The following is a 22,281-nucleotide window of genomic DNA, read 5'->3' as shown; positions in this document are numbered from 1 at the left end:
TATCTTCTTTGGACAATTAAGAAGTTTAAATACTTAAAACAAAAACCTTTTTTATAGCTGGACCTTTTTCACATAAGGTCTTAAACACTGTAGCTCTGAAGAATTGTATAAGATAATAACACTCAGCATATTAAAAAATGGATTTAATGATACTGCTCACATCCTTGGGTAGAGTAATGATATTTCCTCTGTGTCTTTGATATTATTGAGGCACTGGATGTTTCAAATTTGGACCCAGAATATTTATCACTTCTTCATCCAACTCTGAAAATAACATTCCCTGGGAGGCAACGCTATATTTGCAGCATAAAACAAACAAAACGGTACCACAGTTTTATTTCAAAGAGAATGCTTTGTTAACTAGAGAGACTACGTTGTTCCTTGGAGTCCAGCCAGCAGGGAGCTTGGATGTGTGAGATGCAACAAGCTTCTAAGAGGTAGACATCAGTGCATTACTGTGTTCAAATCTTGTAAGTCTTGTACCATTTACCATTGACCAGCAAATTACTATCTATCTTAAATCAAAAACTGGGCAGCGCTTTTGTATAGAAGGCAAGAGTAAAGCGCAGCACCTCTCTCTCATCCTGCTGTCGCTGAGTTATAAATTCTACATCAGGACTGGACACCAAAGGCTTGTGCTATCTCTACACAATAGAGTCTTCAACATATGTGAAAGACCAAGAAAAGTCAGACTAGACTGACCCCATGAGTGTTAACCCTTGGGCATAGGAGGCATGGAGCCTGTCATCACAGAATTTTGAAGCCTTTTCAGAAAAGTCAGATCAGTTTGAGATAAAAGGAAACTGCTCCCAGCTTCTCCTCCTTCACTCATCGCTGCGTGATTAAACTCCCACTGATACCACAGGGAGTCAGAGTGTTTTTAAAAAAAAAAAAAAATCTTCAAGAAATCTTTCCTTCATTTTAAAATGTCTGTATTTCTGAGGCTAAACTGAGGATATACAAAGGTATTTTCTTGGCAGGATCTACTTTAGTATGTGGGGAAGAAAGGTGTTTTTGTCAGAATTAACAAGTGAAAATGTCAACAGACTTCTCTCTGCATCTGAAAAAAGAAAAATGTAAAATTTAATTCACATAGCGACACAGGAGAGAGAAATAGAAGCAATATTTTAAAAGCTATGGTAAGTTTTGCTCTTGGTAGTGTTGAATAATTTAGGGTACTCGTTATAAATTAAAATAGTTTACAGCAAGAATAACTGGAGTAGCATTTTACCAGTGGAGACAACTCTGAGTAAAGAAATCAATAATGATTTTAAATATGGTCAAGTGACACTGGTTTCTCATAAACTGGAATGCTTCCAGCTATTAATGCTAATGCAGTGGTTCAGTGTCAGAAAACGAAGCACTTGGAAATAACCCACAATAACCGGCATCATTATTTTTAAGTTTTGTCCAATAAAAATTTGCCAGTATTTAGACTTAATGGCAGTTACTTTACAATAATATGTGATAAGCATTTCACTACGTACCAAGGTGTTTTCTAAACCAATGTGCCAAATTTAGAATCACCAGTTAACAAAAAAAGCCTGCCTTTGTATTGTGGGAGGACGTACCAAAGACACAGAAAGGACCCAGCCAACTAGCGGACTTGAACGGTGGTGACCACTGCACCACCAAATTCTCAGGACACACACTGGCTTTCATGTTTTGTTTACTACAGAGAAAACTTTCCGAACACTGTCACCTGGAGATGGACCTTTGAGTCAGATTTTGAACTTGTATAGCTTAAAACACACACACACACAGTATATGTATATACACATTACCAGTCAAAAGTTTGGACCTTCTCATTTAATGTTTTTTCTTTATTTTTGCTACTTTCTACATTGTAGCTATATACTGAAGTCATCGGATAACATAAAGCAAAATCTATGGAATTATGTAGCAAAGAAAAGATTTGATGAATAACTCTAAATATGTCTTGCATTTTAGATTCCTCGAAGTAGCCACCCTTTGCTTTGTGCAATTTTTTGCTTTCTAAATAGGTTTGGGACCATCAGGTGTGTTGTGCAGAAGTCAGGTTGATACAGAGCTGGCAGCCCTATTTGACAACTGTTAGAATACATATTATGGCAAAAACCAATCAGCTAAGTAAAGAGAAACGACTTTAAGCACTGAAGGTCAAGGAAATCTCACATTAACAGCACCTCGGATCAGAGCCCAAATAGATGCCACACAGAGTTCCAGTTCAGACACATCTCTACATCAACTGTTCAGAGGAGACTACGTGCATGGTCCCCACCGTGCATGGAGGAGGTGATCAACAAGTGCTCAACATCTGTGGGAACTCCAAGACTGTTGGAAAACCATTTCAGGTGACTACCTCATGAAGCTCATCAAGAGAACACCAATAGTGTGCAACAAAGGAAATCTCAAAGGGTGGCTATTTTGAAGAATCTAAAATACTAAACATGTTTTGATTTATTTTCACATTTTGTTTACTACAGGTTTATCCAACTCTAACAGCTAGTATATATTCTTTCTTGCTGAAAGAATAACAAAAATCATGGAGAATGAAGATTATTTTAAGTTTTTTCCCCTAATATGTAGGATGTCAATGTCATGTGAAGGCTGTGTGCAGGCATGAATGGTGGTAAGGAGGACCCAACGTGCAGACTCATGCAGGCGAAATAATGCAGTCAAAAGAGCTTTATAGCTAAAACATAAAATAACTAAACTGAAAAGACCAAAAAACTGAACTGGCAGGCAGGAAGACAGAACACAGCATAGTAGACGGTAGATCGCAACACAGACCAAAGAAAACACGGCTTAAATACACAGAGCCGCAATCAGGGAACGAGAGACAGGAGGGAAACACAGCTGGGGCAAATCAGGGCTAACGAGACAAAGGAAGCAAAACCAGACACATTAACATAAGACATGGACCTTCAAAGTAAAACAGGAAACATAACAGAGACACAGACTTGACATGGGGATACAGCAGACAGGGAAGACAGCAACTATGGATCACAGACAGAAAACCAGAAGACTAACAAACAAAACCCACACAGAGAACATACAATTAAAATAATCCAATAACCCATAAGACAAAGAAAGCTAGAATATAAAGAAACAAACAAAATCAAAGAACCAAAAACAAAACACTGGGTTGACGACCCAGGCACCTTAACAGGTGACTTACTAAAGCAAAAGCTTGACAATGTTAAAGCACAGCTGTTTAAAGGACACCCATTGTAGAGTTAATGACATCTGGTTCCACTCTGATTTAAACAAAAAAGTAACAGCAGGAGACTTTACATTTGCAGCTGCACAGATACTAAAATATACCATCTACAGTTAAGTAAAATAAAAGTTACTTCAATGCTGTGCAAACTGGAGTAAATGCCAGATAACTTTGTTTTTCAAAAGAATAAATAAATTGCCTCCTCTTTCCACATAGAAAATTAAAGGAGAATAAAAGCCAGCGAGAGACAGAGAAACAGAGCGAGGGGGACTGCAGAGATCAGACGGCCTGAGCAGGTGTTGAACAAAGAGACAGAACACAGACTGGAAAGCCACAAGAGCATGAAAGGTCCCCATGCACATACAACAAGGTAGCGACCCCTGCAGCACTGTGGACAAGCGGGCTGCAAGAGGCTGGAGCAAAAACTAAGTGGGCAGTAAAGTCCATCAAAGCCTATTGCAACTACAACACAGATAAGACACTCAATGCACTCTGATTGTTTTAGCACATTTTTTTTTAATCCACATTTTCTTCTGCAATCCTACTGTGTTTTGAACTTTCACAATTTCTGTTGTAAATTAAATCGAGAGCTAGAAAATTGAACAAAAAGGTATAATAAACAGACTTGGCTCATCTTGCTGACGGTGCTTACTAGGGCTGGGTATCGTCACTGATTTCTAGAATCGATTCTATTCCAATTCACAAGGTCCTGAATCCATTCGATCCACGATTCGATTCAATTCGATTTTAATCTGGGAAATTTTGCCTCAGACAGTCAGAAATATTATAATTCAGATCAGTACATTTACATATTTTTGTATCTATAAAAAGGAAGCTGACACTTTCCAGACTTTATCAAAGGTGTGAGCATCACAGCAGATGCTTTTGTGTCAAAGTAGCTGAAGATAAAACACAGAAAAACATGAAGGTGATTTTCTTGGCCTGGGATTTTATAAAAATATTCTCCAATAGATCACAAACGAAAGAAAACCATTAATCAACTTATGAACATTACCCCTGAAGTTACAGCGGTTTTATTACAGACACGGCTGAGCGTTTTGTATTTTGTATAATTTTACAAAGTTTAAATTTGTTCAGAAGCCTATTGAACGGCAGAAACTAGGTTTTGTAAACAACGGTAGTCTTGTGCGTAACAAGCAAGCGAATAATGCAGAAAACTGATTTTGGGAATAGACGGGAAACTGTTCTTGAAGTACACTGAGAGAGAGAGAGTGAGAGAGAGAGAGAGAGAGAGAGAGAGAGAGAGAGAGAGAGAGAGAGAGAGAGAGAGAGAGAGAGAGAGAGCATGAAGTGTGATTTTATTGTGGTGGAAGCAAAACAGCAAAAGTAAGAGGGAATTCATGACGATGTTTATGTGAAGGTTAGTTTGGATCTTCTTTTGCTGCTGGTTCGGTCAATATTGTTTGAAGAGAGATAAAACTAACAGCTTTAGAATCAGCGCAAAAAGGGCGTAAACACAAAGCGCGGGCCCGCCGAAACATCAGAATCAGCGAGCTGTCGGCTTTCAGCCCCGACCGTGTTCGTGCCATCGGGTGAGAAAGGCGACATCTCACTTATTCTGATCCGCGGGTCTGCACTTTGTGTTTACATCTTTGTGCAGAAGCCGTGTACCTGCTCTCATTTACTGTTTTAAATGTTTGGTGGTTGTCAAAAATTTGTGACGTTTCACCTGAGATTCTGGAATATTGGGCAAAATACATTTATATAAAAAAATCGATTCAGGATTTTAATGAATCAATATCACGTTATCCAAGCCAGAATCGATTTTAATCGATGAATTGATTATTAAAACCCACCCCTAGTGCTTACCTTTGGTGCTGACAATCTTAGAAGTGAGCTCCAAAGTCTCTATGTCCTCAGATCCAATGTTCTCTAAGGTGATGGTCAACTGCTGCGTCTCTCCGTTGAACAGCTGGACAGACACGGAGCTAGACAGCTCTTCTTTGGACATGGGGTGAGGTGTGTAGGCTGACCTGTAGGTAGGTTCAGAGAAACACATGGCTATTATAAGTAATCACAGATTAGGTGAATAGCCTTGAAATACAATCATATATGCATCATGTGGTATGTAGAAGTCTTGAGCCACCCCCCATTTTATTCAAAAGAGAGTTTAAGGTGCTGCTTCTCAGGATAGATGAAGGTATGCGTGTCTCCTCATATATTATGTTAGCCTAGCAGCTAGCCACGACATAGATAATTATTTCAACTAGTCCTCTTTCACTAAGCTTTCAAACACTGCTGCTATTTAGCTTTACATCTTAATTTACAACCAAAGTTAAAGCAATGCTCTATCTTGCTGGAAATGGTATATGATCTTTAGATGTCAAATTAACTAGCTAACTTACAGCCAACATCTGACCTTTCTAAACCTCATAAATCTTCATTTTCATGGAAGCCTGAACTTTAAACTTTATTGTAGCATGTCTGAGAACAACCACACCGATCATTTTATTGAAGCTGTAAGATTAACTTGGACCCTTTTCAGTGATGCTTCAGCATCCATCCATTCTCTTCTGCTTATCCAATTCAGGGTCACGGGGGGGCTGGAGCCTATTCCAGCTGCCTTAGGGCAGGAGGGGTACACCCTGGCTAACACAGGGACAGACGGCTATTTGCAGTCGCATTCATACCTGTGGGCAATTTAGAATTATCACCTAACCCCACTAAATACATGTCTGTAGTGGGAGGAGGCCAAAGCACCTGGGGAGAACATGCAAACCCCACACAGAAAGACCCTGGGGCCAGATGGTGGGAATTGAACTCAGGACCTTCTTGCAGGCAACAACACTAACCCACTCCTGCCACATCTGGACTCGGAAATATTATTTTTAATGACATGGGGCATGCCAGCAAAAGATTCAGTCTCCAAACTAGAATTTCAATGTTCTAAAATATTAAAACTGCAAATTCTGAGTTAATGTTTAGAATTCAAATGGTATAAATGTGAAAAGTGGAGCCTTAGATACTGTCGTTTAGTGCTGTAGGCAAAAAAAAGTCTGTGAGGCATCCTGTAGAGACTCTCTGAGCTGAGAAGTCAAAACTGAAGGTCTACCTGTGCATCCTGTGAGAACACCACACACTAGAGCCAAATATTACACTTCTGTTCGAGTAGACACGTGAACTATATTCCAGCATTAGAGAATAAAAAGATTTTCCACATTAAAAGCTGATGAGTGCTGTACTTACACAGGCATGACCTAAATAGTGAATTTTAAAGCAGCTTTCCTGTCAGAATGATTTACAAAAGTCCAGACGGCGTGCATTACCTGCTATTTACTGGTAGAAATCTAACCACATGACTTCTACTTTCATTTCTCAAATAACACACAATCTTGGGCTATAATGTGGTTCATGACCTGGGTTTAAAATAAGCTTTACACTGTTGATTTCTTGGAAGTGTTTCTGTTCTCACCACAGGATCCCAATATGCTTGCTATGATATAACTTTGGTTTGTAATTGGTATGACTTTAAGACCACTCAGCCACAAAGCCATCCCTTTTTCATAGCTATACTTGAACACAAACATTTCATGAAATACTAACACAGGCAACTTTTACATAATGGTGTAAACCTGAAACCTGCACATGCACTCAAGGGCAAACTGCATCACGTTGGCCAAAAACACACTACTCAAAATGTTAACTTTACTTACTTTTGGGCATAAAAACTATGAGTAGAGAGCAGTCTGTGAGTGGTACAACAGTCGCACATTTGTCATTGTTTTGGCTCTGTACCTCAGCACAATGGATGTGCAATGAAACAATGACTATAAAGCTAAAGTGCTGACTTTAAGCTTTAAAGGTGTTTGAGGGTGTTCACATCAATCATGGGTGAACAAAGCAAGACTCTTTGCCCTTCCTATGTTTTTATGGGGAAATGTTCTTGTCTGTTGACGCAGTCTAACACTTCAATTTACTTTACTAAAGATAAAAATGAGGCCAAAAGGCCAACGCTAGTAGAGAAACCACAAAGCATAACATGATTTTCAGTGGTTAAATAATTTACGTAGTTATGAAATACTTTAGCCTTTTGCTGTGGGCATCAAAATGTTGTATTAAATATATGTAACCCAGTCTAGCTAATTTGGCTGCCAGCTAATGTAATTAGTGTTGAGGTGTTATCTTTGTTAAACAGGTGTTGTGAACCACATATAAACCTTTCGTCACCCAATTTGGCAAAGCAAGGCTTACACAGTGTTTACCCCTGGCCTACTGAGACCTGTGACATTATCAGCATAGCAACACAGTCAGATCTTTTCTACACTGACTGTTAGTGAACAATTAGTGTCATAGCAAAGACGGCGTGCAGAGAGTTCCTGACCGTGGCAGTGACGTCTGGAGCTGGAGGCGAGGAAGAGCGGGAATGACCTCCACTAAACAGCCGCTAGTCTTCACACCAGGCAGGCCATCCAGCAGGCAATCACTGGTTACACCAAACACTGACGTGTGGTAACCTGGGTTCAAATAGAAAATAGAATCTTTAATGGATGAAATTACTGGAGTGGAATGGTGAACCACTGACCTTTAAAAAGGAGTCTGACTCAAAAGTGTGTGCAAAAACACAAGCTAATCTTTCCAGCTAATTATTATGTGCAACAATCCAAGTAATGAAAAAATCTTTTCAGCCGCACTGACCGTTGACAGTAATGTTCCCGGCTGTACGTGGGACGCCAACCAGAGTAACAGGGTACAGGCCAGACTCGGCAGGCAGAGACAGCGCTGCAGGCAGAGATTCAAATTCTACTCCAGAGGTCAGCAAACCCTGAATGCAACACACAAAAGGAGTAGGAATGACCAGGATGTAATGCAGAAATCACACCGTGCCAAAACCAAGGAAAACTGACTGCAAAACCAGTCTCTCATCTTTTGGCCCAACACGGTTCCTCATTTGTTTTCCTTTTGAAAAAGCAGAGTGAGGTGCAGCAGATCAATTTTCCAACACCAATTCAGTGTGAAGTATCTCTCAAAAGATTTTAAATGATCCATCACCCTAATCTATCCACGATGTCCTGAAGATTAAATTTCTGGCGGTATGAGATGGCCATTTCCATGGAAGAAAATCATTCTCTGCGGGAAATGACCATTTGAGCCATGTATGCCTGAGAGGTGAATGAAAATAAGTCCTACTGATGACAACACAGAAGGAAGGGGGATCAAAAAGGTTTCGAATTCAGCTGGCCAAATCCCCACCGGATATTATAGAGAGCAGCAAATTCTGTTCAAGTGTTTTTTATGCATTACAAAATCTTGCACTGGCCGTCCAAAGGGTAACTTTGAACCGTTAAATCAAAGTGTCTGAACTAAATTGAAATCAACTGTAAAATGTTGGTGATGTGAAGAACAGCTCAGATAATATTTCTGGTTTATTACACCTACAGCTAAGCCAAAGATATCAAAATGATTATTTTGAAGTGTGACAGGTCAAAAAATAAATTATGATAAATTGCTGAAGGTAAGGTTAACATTAAGACCTTATAAAAGGTGAAAATCTTCTAGAAATTAATTGGGTCTTATATGTGAAAGAAAGCAATTGAAAAGTCCCAAAAAGACCATATTAAAAATATTGAAAATCTCTCTCACAAAACATCTCACTACTTTTAAAATTAGATCAATTCTGATGCTGAGAAACCACTTCATGAATTCATCACTTCTAAACTGGTCTATTGTAATTCATTATGAGGCTGTTCTAAATTTCTCTAAGACTTCAGTTCATCCACTCACTACAGTGGGAGTACCATCAAGGACTAGGAAGAGAGGCCATATTTTTCCCACATTAGCTTCTCTCCACTGACCCAATTAAATCCAAAACTGAGTTTAAAATCCTTCTCCTCACATTCAAAGTCTTCAAAAACATCAGGCTCAATCAAATCTTAAAGACTTTCTAAGTATAGTATTCATATTGTCCAAAAACGCATATCACTTTCAGGCTGCAGGCTTACTTCTGGGTCCTAGAGGACAAGAAAGAAACAGTGGTGAACCAGTGACAGGGTCACTGATGCACAGCGAAGGCTGATTGATCTCAGTGATCCAATCTAACTGATGAGCTGCTGTAGCTGAAACTGCTGAAAAAGTTTGTTGACTCTGATAGAAAGAAGTCAGAATACACAGAGCATCAGAGTTTGTTGCACAGCTGCAGACCGGTCAGGGTGCCCATGCTGATCTCCATCCACCACCCAAACTGCCACGTACCATCTACCCAAGTATTGTTGCAGACCGTTTACACCCTTTCATGGAAACAGTGTTTCCTGATGACAGTGGTGTGTTTTTAGCAGGATAATGCGCCCTACCACAAAACAAAAACTGTTCATGAATCATCTGAGGAGCACAACAATGGGTTTAGGCGTTGATCTCTAAATTCCCTGTGTCTCATTCCAATCCAGAATCTGTGGGATGTGCTGGACAAACAAGTCCTCTCCATGGTGCCCCCATCTCATAACTTGCAGGACTTAAAGGATCTAAAGTTAATATCTTGGTGTCAGATACCACATTACACCTTCAGCACTGCTTCAGGAGTCTAGCAGAGTCCTCAACAGGTCAGGGCTGTTTAGGCAGCAAAAAAGGGACCAATACAATGTTAGTCAGGTTGTCATAATATTATACCTGATCAGTGTATATGCTGCAGCATATCATTAGTGTTTTGTTCTGTCTCCTTATGCTCTCGTTGGTTGTTTTCTCTTTCCCCAAACCCCGAACCTCTCACAACAAATGCATCTCTCTGAGCCTGGTTCTGCTAGAGAATTATTCCTATGAAGGGGAGTTTTTCCTGCCCACCATCGCAAAGTGTTTGCACAAAGTGGCTCCACTGATTGTTGGTTTTTCTCCCCTATACTGCAGGGTCTTTACCTTAAAATATAAAGCACCTTTATGCAGCTGTTATTGTGATTTCTTGCTATATTGTTGACCTGAAATGAACTGAAATGACTTGGAAAAACACTAAAAATGAGTCATCACTCAACATTGTAGTCCATAGTGACATCTAGCACCAGGTACTAAATGTAATTGCACTAGAAAAAGAATACATGTATCATGGAACATCAATTAAATCAGGCTAGATACTAAAATCCTTATTTGAGAGATTCAGTGAAAAACCTACTACACACTTACTGCCACAGTGAAGACAGTAACTTCAGGACAGACATTGATCTAAGCAATAAGAAGAATGTGGGGAATTAGACTAATCGCTAATGGGGGGGGGTTAAGCCCCTTAAGCCTTAGCACACAACTACAACTGTGAATAACAAATGTTAGCTACTTGAATGTTATTAGCCGAGGTAATTCATCAGCACTGTTGCTGTGTGAATGCAGTTAGGGGCAACATCTCCAAAAGTTGATTTTGTTGATCTGGACGAAGCGTTTTCAGTGGGAGAAACATTTTGTGACTTCTTTGATTTGGAGCAACACACTTTTTGGATTATACCGTCAGCTGATACAAAGGTCATCTAAATGACTGTGATGAATGGCTATGGATAATTGTTGGATTCTGACCCCTTACCAGTCTGCACCGCATACTGGACATCCAGCTGAACACTTCTGTTTGAGCTCCGCTTCCACAAGGACAGATACAGAAACGTTTTTCCACCTCGAGACTTTTTATAACATTTTGTAAAACCTTCCAAGGTATTTTGTTTTGTGATATTTTATTTATTCTACTGCATTGAGATGTTTTCCAAGTTTTGGCTGGTGTAACACAGTAATATGCCAACATTTAGGATAAGTTCTAATCTCATTTGGTAACACTATGAAGTAATGGATCTGTGACTCAAATTTCTTTGATCAAATGTCTCGATGGCGACATACCCCATCAATACTGCTGTCAGGATTAGAAGATTATTCTGTCTTTATCCTTTATGCATTGGAAAACATGTCTGATCTGAATTAGTTTATGTTGTTTTCTTGAAAACAAAGAAAATCCTTTCAAATTATTCCCATTTCATTTTCAATTTTACATCTGTTTTTAAAGATCTTGTGATTGTAAAGAACCCTTAATTTGTTTCCCCACTTTTATTAAATTTTTTTTTTATCAAATTAAATTTCTGTTGGAAACAAATTACATTACTCTTTGGCACTTATTAGCAATCTCAGCAGCCTGTACTACCTGGTGGTGATCACAACAGGATGTGAAATTAACTGTCTGTAGGAGTCTGAAGGGAAAAATCCCAGCTTGTGCCCACTTGGCTGGAGTGGAAGAAAAAAATCCTCTAAGTTTCAATTCTAGTCAGTAAATCTGTGGCTTTCAAGTTTTCTTATAAATGCTTAATCGTGTCCCCTTGAGTAACTATTTACATTCCCAGTACACTCAGCCTTGTTTAACAAGGCAGACTGAGGTGACGTAATGACTGCATCAATCCCTAAAAGCAGACACTACCTCACTAGAGAGAAGGCTGCCTAAGAGCTGAGCCACTGAGGTGCCACTGCTGTGATTTAAGCGCTTACTGCTTTCACTTCATGACATTACAAGCTTTTTTTAATAGCAGAAGCATCAGTGATAAGCTACTCGAAACAGCTGATCTGTTTTCTGCCTTTAAAAGGTTCATTAGCTTGTTTCATTAACAATAACAAACCAGGTGAAGCATAGTGAGCAGCACTGTTTGAGTTTTACTAACAGAATGCACTTATCCCTTTGATTTGTCTCATGTCACTATAGCATGAATATTATTTGTGATTACTTTGGCAACAACAAACGTTTTATAACAAAAGCCAGACAGCAGACATTTCTATTAAATTGGCTTTTTTTCCGCCATGACTGAAGAAAATGATTAGTCCATATTTATTACAACTATCTGGGCTGACCTAAGCTGAGTAAATGAAAGAAAATAAAAATCAAAACAAGTCATTTTAACAGAAAGCAAACAGATACCCAAACTTGTTTGTTGAAAGTATGAAAGAAGCATCTGATGGTGACCCCTCTGAAAATGAAAAGCTGGCAGTTGTAGTAAAAAGCACCACTTTAACAGAAAATCAATAAAGCACAAAGCAAAGCTGTGTGTTAGCGCTGAAGTCGTGTGGTGACTGAGAAGGAGAAGCTGCCTCGCCAACCTAAAGGGTCACCTTGATGAGAGAAGAAGGAAAAGTGACCCTGTGTGTTTGTGTGTTTCAGAGAGCTGGTTTTGTACAGTGGATAAATGGTTGTTCTAGTGTACCGACAGTCACTTTGTCTGGGTTACAGGGGCGCTCTTGGCAGCTTACGTCATTCTGTCTGTCTACCAGCGTGACTCTACAACACCACCTAAGGTTCCCAGCTGCCATGGAGATGTGAAAGCTTCAGTCTCCATCTGTGAACTGATCAGTTTACCTGTAGGTGGGGAGGAGATGGTGGCATATCTGACCTTGTCTGTGTGACTAATTCACCTTACAACATACTGGCATAGTAGCATCTTAAACCTCTTCCCTTGGGCTTTACACAGCTTTTTGACATTATAGAGTAGGTAAACACAGGTGTTACCAATCACATTAATGCAGAACCCTAATTAATATGATTAGTAACAACTGTGTTTACCTAATATTTCATGTTAGACCAAATGGCTCAACACAGCTCCATAACCATTTATTGAAAAAGTAAAATAAGCACTTACAAGACATTTTTGACACGTCTATAAATAAACTGAAAACTAAACAGTGTTAAAACAATGAATTTAGCCAGGCATCATTATGCAACAGTAGTTTGCGGCAGGTAATTTCAAATGCAGAGTTTCTGAGCTCAACAAACATCAGCAAACACACAAACTGTTTATGTGCAGTTTGTCTCATAGTGTGTTGCTTATAGTGATGGGATTTCCGGCTCTTTTTAGAGATCCGGCTCTTTCGGTTCGACTCACTAAAAAGAGCCGGCTCTTCAGGTTGTTTTGTTGCTTTAATTAATTTATTATTAACAATAATATTAAATTATGCACAAAAGGAATTACTAACGTAAAAAAAGTGGTTTTATTTATATACGTTTATATATAAATATATGCGGTGGCCCCTAGAGACAAAACACGTACAAACTCCAAAACACATTTCTAGCATGAACTGAACTTCCAAAGCAGAGCTACCTAGATCACTTAAATTACACGATTGAAAGCATGTTTGTGTATTTATACACAGGCACTCATATATATTAAAATAATTTAAAAACAATGTTCATTTACCTGTTACTACCACACACCAAATCCGGTCGTTGGTACTTGCTGGCTTGTGTAGCCACTAGGTAACAAAAGCTCAACACTGCGCCCAGCATCCTGGAGCACTTCTGTTGTCTTTTGTACGTGTTTTGAGTTTTTACATGTTTTGTAGTTTGTACGTGCTTCAGAGTTCGTACGTGATTTGGAGTTTGTACGTGCTTTGTCTCTAGGGGCCACCATAAATATACTTTTATTTATTCACTCCACATAAAATGTAATAAATAAATCATATAATACAAAAATCAACTATTCACATTTCAACTTTTAACTATTTAAATTTTCAGCTTTTTCCTTTTACAAATTTAAAGTGAAACAACACAAAACACTGCAAACCTCAACACAATTAAATATAAATTAAAATATGAAAACAAAAAGAACATGCATATTCTCTGTCATATGGGCCCGCATGAATAAACTTTCTGAATCCTTTATCATCTGCAACTGAAAATAGTTGTGGATGATTACTATACCTTTCTAATGTGACGTTGTTGTCCCTGGCTCTCTTTCTCTCTCTCTCCCTCTGGCTCTGTTCCTGTGCTACTGAGTGTAACTACCGCCCCTCCCCCCTCTGCCCAGCGTAAAGCACAAGGCTCGCATGCTGAGTGAAGCAGAAAAAAAGTGCGAGAGAGAGGCTGAGAGAAAGAAAAAAAAAAACAAAAACCCACGTGACGGCTCGCGATAAGGAGCCGGCTCGCGTCGTTCACGTCAAAGAAGCGGCTCTAAGAGCCATTTCGTTCGAGAACGACCCATCACTAGTTGCTTAGCTAAAGCTACAGCAGCTCGTCGATTGCCTCGGAGCCTGCCTTCGCTCCCCATGTGCATTTGCCTTTGCTGCCCATGATCTGTGTCTGGTTTACCTCTGTTTCTTTCTTGGACCACTTTTGATAGACACTGACCACTGCCCATTTTTTCTGCATTCAACACAACCCTCTGAGGACAAAGGTTTTAGTTCAACTTGAATATATCCCACCCCCTAACAGGGACGACGATATAAATATATAATAACAACTAGGCTTCTTGGCACATGATGATTTGGTATTGCACTGCAGTATACAGTTCAGATTACAAACAGACTACAAAATAACCAACGCACAATAGCACACCATAAAGTGAACACTGAGTGGTCAGTTCAGACACAATACATAGTACTTAGTGTGCACAAAAACACTCATGCTATTAAAATTATTGTGCTTGTTTGACTCTAAGCACACAATTTAACCCACAATTCTGACTGAAACTGTGACTTTTTTCTCCTTTGTTCTTCCAGTTTATCTTTAATATACCATCTTTATACTTCACTGAGGATGTTTGAGGGTTTAAGAATCATCTGTTGGATGATAACATAAGTGTATAATGTTTTCTCCTATTCCAGAGTGATGCTGTCTTTCCAGATATTTGAATATGGATTCCTCCAGGAATCAGCAGAAAGACAAAATGATTATTATTGTGATAATAATCATTTTTTTCATATGTTTTTTTTACAAATGCACACAACTTTGCATTTACTGTGAAAGATTATATAAAACTGGGGGCAACAAGTTTTATATAATCTTGTTGCCCCCAGTTTGGTGGCTGAACATTTAGTTCAGCCACCAAATGTTAATGAGCTCTAACTTTAAAGTTTTTAAAGAATGAACTGAAGAAGCCTCTTGGATGAAAGGTGAAATGTCTTCAAATAGCTTGAAGAGTCCAGTCACCTTCTGTCATTATTAAAAGCCTACACAGACTTAAAGATGCTGATTTAGTTTAGGGTTTTTGTTTTCAACAGTATGGTATATCTTAAAAGTCGGTGTAGAGAAATGATATTTCTCAGACAAATATTTGGCTTGTTACACATAGAAATGCAAATTCAGGGACAAGTGGACTGTGACTATTCCTTGAGTTACCAGATGTTCCAAACTGCAGGTTGTCTGCGTCTCCTGTAACAGCATGTGCCATTATGTGTTGATGCAGCATGGCTAAATCAACCAGCAAGACTTGTCCAAGTCTGTTTGGCACCAGCTCTGAGATGACCTCCGCAATTAGGAGTCCACTGTCACTGCTTACGCTCTGTCACAAAACTTTCACGGTAATTTGTTCTTGACTTTCCAAATAATTAAAGCAACGTCACTTTTGACATGTAATGCATTGTGTACACTCCTGTATGCCACTGCTATCTAACAGCATAAAGCAAGGCTTTCCTCTGCTGGCCTTTTATCGAGCCTTGGGATTGCTTTGCATTTCAAGGAGGTCCCACATCACTGCATTCATAAACAGAGACAGCAGTGAGCAGGAAGAAAAGCAATTTATTGGGAAATGTTTTCCACCCCTTGACTTGATAAAGTGGCTTAACATGTGTGCATGAAAAAAAACAAGAATGACAACGTTTGTAAGTTAGAAATGGATGTTGAAGACGTAGAGATCTCTGCATGAGCTGGAGATACATTGACTATTAAATATTAAAATGGTTAAAATGGTCTCTTTTAAAGTAGAAATGAAACACTAGACGTCTGTATAAAGACATCATGGTGTCTTGCTCTCTAAAACTGACACATATTTAACGCTGCCTGTGAAGCTGCATTTAAGAAATAAGTGCCTAAAGTTAGACTTACATTAGTTTAAGCACTATTAGCATCAACCAGCCAATAAACACAATAGTTGGCTGGTTGACTGTGCTGGTTGGTTAAAACCTTGAGCACTGATTTCTTAAATCCAGCTTCACAGGCAGCGTTAAATGTGTGTACATTTTAGAGAGTATGGCTCTATAGTGTAAATTAGCCTTTATATATGATATGTGTTTCATGTCCACTTTAAAATATTTTTTTCCTCTCAGAAAAGGAAAGGGAACGGTCGACCTCTGAAAGGATGGTGAATAAAGCAATACAAGCATCATGAGATGGATCTCTCACTGGAGGAATAAGAGCTCTCACAATCAAATGCAATCATTCCCAAACTCATTTAGAAACTGTCAGAAAAAAGAAAGATTTTAAGGTAGGATAACTAAGCAAACAAGAATAACTGAAAACCAGTATTATTAAGAACTTATTACTATAGCAACTACTTTCTGTGCTTTGATATTTACCATGATTATGGTGCACTTGTTAAGGTTAAGTGTCATAAATCAACTTACCATGTTTTCTACACGCAGTTCATAAGGCATTGGGTTGTAGACCATGAGCTGCACTTCACAAACATCCCCTTGAACCCACTGGAAATCTAGGGAAAGATGGACATAAAAACATTAGATTTTAGGGATTAAGTATTAAAACCCAGGTGCACTTAATGGTAAAATCCACCATAACACTATGAACACCATTCATGATCAAAGGCAACAATCACTGTTTTAAAAAAAAACCCAACCAAGACTTTTCCATTCCTGCTTGATATACGTTTTCAGCTGTTCAATCAGTTTGTTACATCTTTTTCTTTCATTACCAAACAGGAAGTTAATTAAAAAAAACTTCCTGGATTTTTCAGCTAAGCAGTGATGACGTATACAATGCCACACAAAACACTTTTTTGATTAGATGACAGATTACAAAAGGAACTTGTTTTCTTTTCATATGCTGTTAAAACCTGTGATTCCCCAACAGTAAGCAATCTGTGCCTAAAACTAGCTTGTACGCATTTGCTTGGATCTAATGGTTCAACTAATTTCCATGACCTCTCAGTAAAAAGGGGGAGAAAACCTGTAAGAGGCTGACAATCGGTCACACTAACCATGACAAATGGGCAACAGCTACGCACTGACACATTCCAATAGACAAGAAACAGGACAGAGCAGAAGAGCAGATCCTCTTGTTGAGCTTTTAACACACACCTTTGAGTGTACAAGGACCCAGAGTGACTCTAAAAAGGCTGTAAATTTGATTCCTGTGGCCGTCAAAGCGGCACAGATTTCCTGTTCTTCCCTTGACCTTCTGAGTGACCAGTGATGCTCTAACCACACTTCTATATTTTCAAACATAATGATAGCGAGTTTGGTAAACTACAATTTTGCAAATATTGACAGTATAAACTTTAATTCATAGGTTTCCATTTCTAAAAGCAATTAATTCTGTTTACTTACTGGTTTGTGAGTTATCAACATCATTCTGATGGTTACTTAGGCTGCAAGTAATGTTTCAAAAGCTTTGGTAATGCTTGTACTGTGTGGCACACAGTATTGTAAACATCATTATGAAAATGATGTTTACAATACTTAACATGAAGCACTAAACTCAATAACTTGAGTTTATTATATAATATTACACTACAGAATATTTCTAATTAACTAGGCAGCCCGTTCTCTTGATGATACTTTAATTCTGAGGTCAAGTTGAAAGAAAGGCAGTTGTGAAATGTAAAAATGAGGTGACCAAATATGGCATTAAATTTCAATGCAAACTATAATGTCATATTTAGAATCCCCATATAGCATTCCTCTATATACCTCAATGTTATATAAACAATAGCAGTAAGAAACATGTAGCATTATTATATTTTTGACCTTTTTATTAGTCTATTGACTTTAAAGTAGACTTTAAAGGAGAGGACAGAGGTAAATGTGTCATACATCAAACATCAAGTGTTTTTAGAGTACTTTCTATATTCTGACAACATGCACCACACTAGGAATCATAGTTTTAAAGTTACAAGGCTTTTTGTCAGCAACCAATCAGTCAACCAATAAATCATTAAGTCCTTGGTGGAGGTAATAATGGACAATGATGTTGCAGATGGGCTAATGTCAGAGGAAATTTAGGTCTTTTTTTTTTTCAAATCAATATTATGATTAAATTTAATCTGACTTGCTAGTATATTTTGACATGAATCCATATGGCACAAATACGAATGACAAACAGGTCGCAGGACAACGGCACGGCTGGACTGGGTACCTGTCAGCCCCAACATTAACTGGAAATGTTTAGCATTGACCACAATAATTTGCTAAGTTGTGATGATTTATGAGTGAGAGCTTCTTCCCGTTGCTGCAATATACACAAGTGTCTCTGAGATACCAGCAGCTTTGACTAGACTACAGTATTTGAAAGAAACAAGAAAAGAAATCCTTGTGTGTTAATGTTATCAGAGTGGACCTGTTAAAAACTCTTTTCAGAAACCGCTACAGCTGTGTAACACACAACAGTAAACACACTGTGGGCCATGTTATGAATACAGATTGTGTGGCACAAAATCCACAGTAATTTGAATTGATGCATGCGCTCTTTAAGGCTAGATGGATTTCTTTTTCTTTTTGTTTTTTTTTTTGTTTTAAATGGATCATTGTTAATTCACAGAAAGAAATTTATTAAGCTGTTGTGATGAGCTACCAGCAGTGACACTGAGATCAAATTATACTAGAACTTAATTAAAAATATTCCAGAGAAAAGGGGTTTTTAAAGGGCAGGGTAAAAGGTGTGCTCGCATTATGGTTTCTGAAAAAGATTTTCAAAGTACCAAATAGTCAGGAAATGAACAGAGTAATTGATCAGGCACTGAGAACCTGACAGAAAACATTTCTCCAACTTGAGAGAAAAGTATCCATGATTCCTGAATAAGATATTTAAAGTATTGGGGGTGGGGGGTTAAACGCATTGAAATGCTGCTGCAGTAGTCCCATCTCCATTTTGAAATGTAACACATTCTAGTCCATTTGGAGAGCCCTTTGCTGTAAATAGACTTGCAAAAGAGGGCCTTAAAATCCTACCTCAGACCCTGGCAGGAAAAGGGATTTATGGAAGGCAAACTGCAGCCATGCACCCTGGGAAATTAAGCTAGTCAAAAGAAAGATATCTATAATATGAATGTCTGGAAAGTCCCACACAACCTCAGGTCTGGCTCACAGGCATACTCTCATAGCCAGCCAATTAAGTGTGAAATACACCTCAGAAAACAGAAGGAAAAAAAAGTGGATTGCTTCCATCTTATTTGTGTTGCTTCAGTCTTAGCTCCTCAAGTGACCATTGATATTCAGCACATCTCTTTCAAAAGTCTTTTTACTTCCCACCTCAGCTGCTTGTAATGAAGTACAAATACTTCATATTACTGTACTGAAGTAGAGTTTTTAGGCATCTGTACTTTTCTTAAGTATTTATTTTTGTCAACTTTCTACTTTTACTCCCTATATTTTTTAAACACATCTGTGCTTTTTACTCATTACATTTTCAAAACAGACTTACTTGAGGGAAAGTTTTATTTCCCATCACTGAAACATCAAACTAATTTGAGACTAAGTGGAGGGGGCAATAGCCCATAAGACCATACACGCCAACCCTCCCGCTTTTTCTGGGAGAATCCCGAATTTCAGTGCCCCTCCCGAAAATCTCTTGGAGCCACCATTCTCTCGAATTTCTCCTGACTTTCCTCCATGACAACAAAAATGTAAAACCATATCCCAGAATTCATATCGCGGCCTAGCCAATTCCAGCTTCCAAAAATGGCAGCAGCTATTTCATTTTAATATTACTCTTATTACTCTTTCTGGGTCGCAAAATAAACTTTTAGCATATTTTCAGGCGAGAATGTAGGTGTGTAAACTTCAAATGTAGCTGAGCCGACGAGAACAGCGAACTCCTGGCACATCCTTTTCAAATCTCCGCAGTCTTTTGCTCCTCAGGTTAAACATGATAAGTCACTTAGATAACCTAAAAATGTTATTGTTTGACTTTTTTCAGTTTATTAGTTCCTGAGTAAATTGCTGTGGCTGAGATTAAAGTTATTAGATTAGATTAAATAAAACTTTATTAATCCCTCTGGAGGGTTCCTCCGGGGTTTTCACACAGCTGAATAAACGTCAAACAGAAAACTGATTAAACAGAAGTGTGAGACGGTCGAAAATTTACGCCAGCGTCCGGTTATATATTTTGTTTTTTGTAAGGTGACCTTGGGTTTCTGAAAGGCGCCCTCAAATATGCAAATATAATAAATGCATTATTATTATTATTATTATATTTTAGATGGCAAGGAGCAGACGGCAGAGTTTCACTCCACCGAAAGAGCTTGTGACATAATTCTGGAGGCTAGACCGTCACAGTAACTCACTTCCAGCCTACCCGGCTTTCGAAGGACCCGGCCCACTGAGACCACGAAGGCCGGCTCGTCAGGTAGATGGAGCCTCTGTATTTGGACAGCCCCAGCTGGAGGACAGCTATAACGGTGACATTTAACTTACTTTAAATAAATAATTACTGTAAAATTCGAGTTGTTTGTATATGTATACCCCCCCATTTCTGAGGTCTCAAGGTTGGCAAGTATGCATAAGACACAATCCTATTGATGTGTCTCTCATCAGCTTATCATGCACAAAGAGATGAAAGAGAAAAACATAATTTATGCATCATTAATACTACTATACTCGGGGCAAAGCTGGGCCAGAATTACTCTAAAAAGCATTTTTTTTGGTGCAGATGTCCATAAATTCTGGTCGCGGTACTTTAGCATCTAACCAGCGTTACAGAAGAGGAGTGAGGATAAAGGAAGAAATATTAGCAAACAAAATGTTTGTGTCCTGCATTTCCCAGGGAGAGAAGAGTGTGAGCCAACTTCACCCAGAGGTGGAGGAAGATGTAGGAAAGACAAGAAAGGTTAAATTTTAAAGTAAATGCTGCTCAGTGGCATTTGACAAACTGGAAATTTAAAGCTGTCACTAAATGTCCTCGTTTTTTAAAATCAGATATTGGATCTGTATATGACGTGAAGTTTTGTTTCTTTAATGTTGTCCTGCAAAACAAACTGAGGTATACTAACTTTGTCTTATACAAAGGTTGCAGGAAAATGCAAGCCACTTTAGCGTGGAATAAGTAGGTTAGCTTGTCATACTGTGGGGAATTTACAGTAAAGGACTTTGTGTTCACGGTCATAGTTGGGTTATGTCAAGTGTAGCAGAAATGATACTTCAGTTTATTCACACAATTAATTCAAAGCAACAGCATCACCAACAGAGGCTGGCTGATCAAAGCCTGTCCACAAAGAAAATCTGCTGGAGCTCACAGCAGAAAATATCCGGTCCTTAAGTCTGACGTCATTAACTATGTCTGGGCCCAAACGATCACTGCAGCATTACTGGGAGTTGAAAAACTGTCTAAATTCTTTCAACTTTAATAAAATGTTCAGCGTTGCTGCTTTAACAGGTGTAACAAGTAAGTTTAACATCCAGGCATCCATGAAAACAGAATTTATTCAATTTAACAGAGTTACAAGTTAGCAAGAAGTTAGCTCGCTAGATTCCACCTAAACACGATATGCCATGTACTGACTGAGAGACTTCTGAAAAATTAAAACGCAGAGCTCTGCTATCACTTCCAACATAAATGAAGACAGGAAAGTAAACAGCAGTGACGTTTGCAGGGTTACTGAAGTTGGGCTAGCTGGTATTTAATGATGTGCTACATGATTGCTAGCGACACAGCTATGTTAGCATAACATAAACACAGTGAAGGGAGGATGAACGCTAACTTTTTTCCACTCTGTAAAAGTTAACGTGACGTTCCCGATGGTCAGGGACAAATGGAATCGTGGGGCAGGATGCTGTAAATGGACCAAACTTCAGTCAGGAGAACAACTGAGATAATCCATCCACAATACGAGGTTAGTCATTAATATACTACTGCATGGGCTGGGCTGGAGTTACATCATAAGGCATAGGTGTCAAAATTTGGCCCGCAGCCTAATTACATTTAGCCATACCAAAGCCATACCAAATTACTATTAGAGCTGGCCTACTGGTATTAAACAGCTAATATATATATTGTTTAGTATTAAGCTTTGCTTGTTCCATATTCAGTTCCATAAGAAAAGATTCATTCTTATATGTGGAGGAATAAATATATTTCAATAAATATTAACGTTAGCCCGCGACTTTGTTCCAGTTTTGAATTTTGGCCCACTGTGTATTTGAGTTTGACACCCCTGTCATAAGGGTTTAAAAACTGAGTTTTA

General features: G+C 38.6%; 1 protein-coding gene across 1 annotated transcript in view; it reads right to left on the bottom strand.

The window, feature by feature from the left end:
- The window catches only part of trappc9 (trafficking protein particle complex subunit 9), a 242,273-nt gene that overhangs the window by 172,954 nt on the left and 47,038 nt on the right, over positions 1-22,281 (bottom strand). Inside the window, exons 13-16 of the mRNA XM_087835023.1 lie at positions 16,493-16,578; positions 7,859-7,985; positions 7,545-7,677; positions 5,033-5,196 (exon numbers count right to left, since the gene is read on the bottom strand). Of these exons, the coding sequence (XP_087691149.1) occupies positions 5,033-5,196; positions 7,545-7,677; positions 7,859-7,985; positions 16,493-16,578 (510 nt within the window). The remainder of the gene's footprint in view (positions 1-5,032; positions 5,197-7,544; positions 7,678-7,858; positions 7,986-16,492; positions 16,579-22,281) is intronic.

This window comes from Neolamprologus brichardi, chromosome 22 (assembly GCF_056152115.1).
Source record: "Neolamprologus brichardi isolate AB-2024 chromosome 22, ASM5615211v1, whole genome shotgun sequence".
Taxonomy (NCBI): Eukaryota; Metazoa; Chordata; class Actinopteri; order Cichliformes; family Cichlidae; genus Neolamprologus; species Neolamprologus brichardi.
This window is presented reverse-complemented; position numbering and strand designations above follow the sequence as displayed.